The sequence below is a fragment of the Anneissia japonica genome, unplaced genomic scaffold (assembly GCF_011630105.1).
Source record: "Anneissia japonica isolate Jap-2015-1 unplaced genomic scaffold, ASM1163010v1 scaffold287761_len698747_cov189, whole genome shotgun sequence".
In the NCBI taxonomy this organism is placed as follows: Eukaryota; Metazoa; Echinodermata; class Crinoidea; order Comatulida; family Comatulidae; genus Anneissia; species Anneissia japonica.
The window spans coordinates 260,866-268,412 of record NW_022715691.1 but is presented as its reverse complement, the minus strand read 5'-3'; the positions used below and the strand labels follow the sequence as shown (position 1 = coordinate 268,412).

Sequence of the window (7,547 nt, the reverse complement as noted above, 5' to 3'; positions counted from 1 at the left end):
TTTCTTCTTTCGTTCTGCCGGGTAAAATCAATTAATTTAGGCGACGTTTGTAGACTAACCTACACGTACCAACGTCCGCATGTCGCGCTAGCCTTATCCTACTGTAGGCCTAGACTAGCTAGGATGGTATAGGCCTAGCCTTGAAGGGACGAAGGTCCCAATGAAAAACAACGTCGTTCCTTGATAGCTAACATTGTCTGTTTAACAACACAATAATTCATTATTAGACCTATAGTTGTTTTTTGAATTGTACTCAGCCGATACCTCGCGCAACTCGTTAACGTCTCGTATCTATTGTCGTGACGTCATGGCTCGCTGGCTCACACTACTTCTGATGTCTCGCACTTCAAGTAACACGTTGGCTCGCACTTTGGCAACACTTTTTGGCAGTCAACTCGCCCCTAGAAAACCCGCCCTTGGAAACCATAAAAAAATGTACACTTCCTAGACCATACAGTCTTCAAAATAAAAATTGTAACCTTTGGTAATCAACTACATTTTCCACATACATAGAAATTTTTGAAACTTTATTAAAAAAAAACCTAAACCATAATTCACCACTATAAACATTTTTTAACAAAAATGAAAAATTACGACTTTGTTACTCAATGAGAAGTGTTCTAATATAGACAATGGGTCGTGTTTCATATTATTTGTTATATTTTTATTATTCATTATTTTCACTTGACTCACATAAATAATTTTGTTCGAAGAACATTTATATGCAGTTGTACTTCGCAGCACTTCACTTGCAATTTGCAATTTCTAGTATTAATATTATTACCGTCCTTATCATTATTAACTTTCAACCAAAGGGTCCTCTGTTAAATCTGGCTAAAAATGCTACAAGCCTCATTAAGTTTTAGGGTCAAAGGTCAATGGTCCGAAATGTTCAGCTTTGCTGGATGCATCACCTATGTTACATACACAAAGTGTCGAAACAACTTTTATTTTTATTTTATTTTTTATTTTATTTCAATTACATCCAACAGCGGAATTGCCCATTACAGGATGTCTTGAACATACAATATATAAAATATAGTAAAATACAATTTTCCATTATTACTTTATTTCACTCCAAAACACATGATTAAAAGTAATGTAGTTTTAAATATCACTTTGTTCTAACATACATAATCTCTTTGTCTCAGATATTCCTTATGTTAAGTTACTCAAAAATATCCTCTAATATTTTCTATATTACCTTAAAAATGAGAAAAGTGTACAATGTTTTTAATTTATATTAATTTTATGTCTATAAATCATATAAAGGATAGGGAAAGGTTTGGTTCAAGCTATTACCCATATGTATCCAGGCAAACTACTTTGTAATGCCAACTATCATTGTCCAATTAATATTATTATTTAATGCCCTTTAAAGACTATCAAATGTTTTTGACAAAAGCATGTGACATGCCTAAACATGGTCATGCCGACATCACATCATGACCATATATAGGCACACCATGACCATATATAGGCACACCATGACCATATATAGGCACACCATGACCATATATAGGCACATCATGACCATATATAAGTACATCATGACCATATATAGGCACATCATGACCATATATAGGCACATCACGACCATATCTAGGCACATCATGACTACATTTGGACACAATAGTTTTGGTCAAATGAAATTTGATAGTCTGGATAGGGCTTTAGCCAACAAAAATTATTTGTTTAAATTAATTAAATAGAAAAGACAATTAATTAAATTAATTAATTTAAAAATGTAATCTAATTTTTTTTTTTTGTGGTTCAGCAGTAAGGTGGTGGACTTTCAACTGAAAGTTCATAGATTTGAATCAATGGAGATGTCCTTTAGGCAATTTGGTCAGCACTAAATTATATGCATGACTTGTGTTGGTCATTTGTGTGTAATTGATTCTGTATCCAATGACCAGTGTGACTTTCACTTGGAGACTTTAATTTAATGACAGTGATTAAAAATCCCACTTATTCTCATCCAAATCTCCACAACTATTATAATACTACTACTACATTAAATTAAGTAAATTGTGTTTAAATAATCCAATATTCAAATTAGTCTAATTATTAAGACTTAAAGGAGATATATTTTAAGAGTGCAATATGCAATTTCTAGTAACACATGAAAATAAATTATAATAATTCCACAATCATCAGTCTGTACAAATGAATGCAATATCAATATTGATTTTTTTCTTATTATTTATAAATGAAAAAAAAAAATTAAAATTATTATCAGAAATATCATTCAAAGAGTGTAATTTGCTATTCATAGGATTCACTGTATTGTGGACAGCTTCATCAGGAAACTAATTTTGACAATGATAGTCATATATTATGTGTCAACAACAAGCATCAACATCCATTCTGCTATTATTCTAATTATTGATTTTTATTATCTACATACTAAATGTCTCATATATACTGTAATAATTAATTTCATTGGTCGACCACTTGCCTAATTCACAGAAAGGAAAAAAATTAGCCAATCAAAAACTGGCTTTTACCTTCATCAAGAAAATCCTCATCATCGTCATCTTTCCTTAGTTTCTTTTGTTCCGATTCAATGCGTATCCTTCCGACGACACCAATCACCGCCCCACTCTCCTTCCGCTCAATCTCCTCAAGTCTGGAGCCAATTGCCTATCACAAGTAAAATTAAGTCATAAATATACGACATCTGCTAATTTATTTTATCTCATTCACTTATTTTAATACAGTAAAGATTTGAAATTATACATATAATAATAATTGGTCGACTTACAGTATAGAGTGTATAGTAGGGAGACGCATGATGATGTCACTAAAAGTCATATGCGCATTCAAGAACGTCTCCTTGTAGCATGAATTCTAGGACGCAATTTGGCCAAATCTACGTATGCATAGAACATAGGACGGCCGGTAGGGCGGTCATGCATGAGTGATTACCTTCTAGCATCGCGTCATCGAACAAATCGAAAGCTCCCTATCTTGGAGACTTACGATGCACTTAAAATACAAGTGAAAACAAAAACTCCAACTCCAAGGTATAAGATGCAAGATTTGAATAAAAAAGATTGCCTCTCAATAGCCCTTATAGGCAGCCCAACACCTGTGTGAAAAGGGCCAAAACACAGGACATACAAAACGGACATAAACCCCCACTCTAGACTTACCTCACCCCACAAGTAAAACATCTTGGCTGTTGTTCTCTGTACTGTACTCGCAGCAGTGCGCCTAGATCCACCGAGCGACCGACCAGTGAAGGCACAGCTCTGAGCCCTGGGCCGGCTCACTTTGACACCCTTCACCCACTCTGGCCACTCGCCTTTGTTGCATGCATGGACAAAGCGACAGCACTCTAGAAATAAGGCAGCTCGGGCGACTACAGGGGCATTCTAAAAATAGTAATAAACTGTTAATATTTTCCTTTAATTCAATTACATGAATAAATTGCATTATTCATATAATGGTGTTTAAAATTTTGTGGGAGTGATTAGGTTGTGGTTCCATGTCTAAATGATAAAACTGGTTGTTTAAATCTTGTAAATTCTATGCTGCATATTATGCATTTTTTTTTAATTTAATTCTTTTTTTTTCTTTAATTTAATTCTTTTACTTCAATTAAATTACATAAAATTATAAATAGGGGCCTATAATAAATTACATTATTCACACAATAGTGATTAAACTTTGTGAAAGTGCTTAATTCTTTTACTTCAATTAAATTACATAAAATTATAAATAGGGGCCTATAATAAATTACATTATTCACACAATAGTGATTAAACTTTGTGAAAGTGCCTTTACAAAGGTTGTGGTTCCACGTCTCAGTGTTAAAACTAGGTGTTCAAATCATACAAATTCTATGCTGTATATTTTGAGTTCTCATTTTTTTTTAATTGATCTTTAATTATAACATATGTTGTTTAACATCACTCTATATCATTACATTTCATTGTCTTTTTTATTTTTCTCTTTTTGATTATACATTGAATTTAATTTATTTTATTCTATTTATTCCTGGCGCAAACAATAAAAACATACAGTAACATGAAAACATGAAACACTAGAAACATGAAACACTAGAAACATGAAATATAAAATTCAGTAACATCAAAACAGGGCCTGATGATGTCTTTAAAAGCAAAATTGTATGCAACATCATAAATTTCATAACTTGTGCTTGGTTTATTTGCTGAAATACACTGATGTACATGACACTAAAACCTACTTTTTACTTGGAATACCCCCCACCCCCTACCGCCCCATTCAGTGGGGAAGATTCCACACTGTACATGTTTGGGGTATTGGAAATGACACATAACTGAACATCATTATTAATCGTTATTTAATAATAATCAATTATGCTTCACCAGATCAAGAGCGGCAGCAAGGAATTCTGGGTCGGGTACTGATCCTGGGTAGCAACAACCCATTAGGAAAGCTAGCCTCTTCATTCCAGAAGTTATCACAGTCTTGTCAACAGGCTTGCGTTCTTTTTCTACAGTAGTATCCCCTGGATCCGAGTTCTCATCTACAGATTTTGGTGTATCACAACCTAGTGCAGAGGTCAATTTTAAATGATTATTATTTAACATAAAATTATTAGATGCAGAGTGAAGAGAGATTACTATTTCTTGCTATTTTCCATAGAATTATCCCTTCTATCACTGTCCCTTTAAACCTAAACTACAACTGTCTCTTTAAATCCACCCATCCCAATGCCATGTCCATTCCAAAAAAAAAAAACTGTTTCTCCAATCACCATCTTTATCTAAACTGTCTCTACAACCTAACCCCTCCCAATCCTTATACTTCCTTTCCTTATCCCTGTCCCTCTCTTCCCCACCTCCCTTCCAACCCCTGTCTCTTTATATTCAATGAGATAAGATCCAACAAAATACATATTGAGGCTTGTTTATACATGCAACGATAACGATAACAATAAAAAGCTAAAAAGCAATTGTTCATGTGGAAAATAAAAGAAATAACAGAAGTTTTACACTAGGATGATTCGGTAACGATTTATCGTGTATACGATAACAAACTACGATAAAATCATTAGTAACAATTTTATCATTTTTCGATGCTGACGTCATTTGAATTGATCTGTCAAACTATTTTATTATTGCATACACGATAAAACGTTTATCGAATCGTCCTAGTGTAAAAACTTCAAATATTTCTTTTACTTTCTTTATGAACAATTGCTTTTTAGCTTTTTATCGTTATCGTTATCATTGAAAGTATAAACAGGCCTTTAATCATAAAGCTCACCATCTTCTCCTTTGCCATCATCCTTTTTCTTGTTTTTGCGAAATTTATGGAAAAATGGATGTTCATCTTTTTTGTTCTTGTTGAATTCAAACTTTGACCCCTCCTGTAAAGACAAAAATAACCAACATGTGAATGTTAAAAGTTATATGCCTTATTAATGACATTTCATTCACACGCTATCAACGAGTTTCAGCATTCTCAATTTCTATTACAGTAATTTTATTTGGTTACTGTTTTGGTAGAATCAGTAGGTAAATGTAAATATTGGTGGGCGGGACAGAATCAGTTTTCATTAATTTACATTTAAATGCAAGTTGATTCTTTGTTTTATTAAATGGATAATAATAAATATTATTCTATATACTATACTATACACTACGAACATCCAAATTTGTTGGCAAAATTTTTAAGGGTATATGGAAAGACTATAAGATGGGTCTTAATTAACATACATAAATTGAAGGGGAACATTTCTTTAAATTGTGTTTACAAATGCATATATGTCTGTTGGATTTTTTGTGACAATATATAAAATAATTAAGATATTAAAAATATATCTTACATATCAAGCCATGCCTACTAGACCATGTGACTGACGAAACAAGGATAAGCTCAGAAATCACTGAAGATTGTCAATTATAATTTGCAAGGGAAGGTTAATTGCCTGATTTTTACAACACAATATGTGCTACACATCAATAAAGCCACTGCTTAAACACGTGGCACATAAGTACACTAAAGAGTATATTCTTGACCATGATATAATAAGCTAACACATTGTGCGTTCAAATTAACAATCAATGTCTATCAATTTGAAAGCTGTTGGCACAACTCTCAGGCTCTCAATTAATAGGTCAGAGGGTGCTGGATGCAAATTCTCATTAGCGTTGATAATTACTGCGAGTCAATTCATACCTTTCTGCTTCTCTCCTCCAAGCCATCATGATCTTCTGTACTTAGATGCGTTCTCTTCTTCCATGTTGTTACCACTTGAGCTGAGAAGTCACATAATTAGTAAAATAATTGGTCTTAAAGTGTGAAAGAATTTATAAAATCATGAATTATATATATACATATGAATATAATAAAATACAAAAATATATAAACCAATAATTTACCATTTAAACATAGAGAAATATGAAATCTTGTATTTTAAACTACAATGTAAATATATATATTCTTCTATTCCTTTTTATGTCTTTCTCATACAACAGCAAAGTACACATGAAAATTAAGCCTGGCATACACTGTGTGGTAAGACGGACGTAAAAAGGTCATACAGGCTCTTTGAACAGCTGACGAAGCGATGCCGTCAACGCGCCCCTCATCGCATCGCGTTCTCTATGGAATTACATCAGCAGCGTGTGCAGGCTTTAAAGAATGGACTGTGACTCTATAAACTAAAGTCCTGTTCATATTGGATTAATTTTGACCACGATGAAGTGAAACTTCACCTTGGCTAAATTTTCATTTCTAATCACACTTGGATTTACCAAGGCCCTAACTAAAAACTTTTGGAGACTTCGATCATGTACTTTTGCTTATGGAAAACAGGCTCGTGGTTCTTCTTCTGGCGGGATTTGCTTGGGCAAACTTACTCTGCCACTTGGATAATTAAAAGAGAATGTTACACAGTCTTTCTCACTAGATTTTTACAAGGTAAATCTGGCTGAAAGGAGTCCAACAAAAAAAGAACATATGGGTGTACTTTAAATAGGGATGTCCAAAAGTAGCAGTTCTACTGTGTAAGATACAACTAAGATAATATGATAATAATCACTTTTAAATATAAAGTAACTATCAAACTCTAAATTCATCAATGTGTGTTTAAATAATTATTAAAATTATCATGTTTAAATAATTGAAAACAATGCAGCTCTTTGATTATAAGAGGATCTACAGCAAATAAACAAAACCACAAAAACACTATGAAGTATATAAAACATGATAGCATGTATTTCAATATTTGGGAGTATATATTATACTTGCTATAAAGGTATATTGTTAAAAACTTTAACTTATTATTTATAATATATATTATATATAAAGTTTAGTTTTGGCCTTTTGGCTTGTCTACTTGTTTAGGCTGTTTATTCTAATCTCACCTAGCCTATTGTTTCAAATCATGCTTGCATGTAATTCTCACTTTATACTATCTGGCTTTTTCAACCCTGACTCCCTCGTCACTGAGGAAGGACTAGTGTTGTCCGAAAGCTCTGGTTCTATTTCTGGCCGTTGACTTACGTTTACTTTTTAGCTGTTGCTTATCATTTTTGTATCTCTAC

The 7,547-nt window shown here is 32.9% G+C and overlaps 1 protein-coding gene across 1 annotated transcript in view; it reads right to left on the bottom strand.

Annotated features, from left to right (window-relative positions):
* LOC117109306 (protein unc-80 homolog) overlaps positions 1 to 7,547 on the bottom strand; it is a gene marked incomplete at its 5' end in the record, with an annotated part of 64,617 nt that overhangs the window by 51,189 nt on the left and 5,881 nt on the right. Inside the window, 5 exons of the mRNA XM_033251579.1 lie at positions 2,511 to 2,646; positions 3,159 to 3,380; positions 4,359 to 4,543; positions 5,263 to 5,365; positions 6,178 to 6,257. Coding sequence (XP_033107470.1) covers positions 2,511 to 2,646; positions 3,159 to 3,380; positions 4,359 to 4,543; positions 5,263 to 5,365; positions 6,178 to 6,257 — 726 coding nt within the window. The remainder of the gene's footprint in view (positions 1 to 2,510; positions 2,647 to 3,158; positions 3,381 to 4,358; positions 4,544 to 5,262; positions 5,366 to 6,177; positions 6,258 to 7,547) is intronic.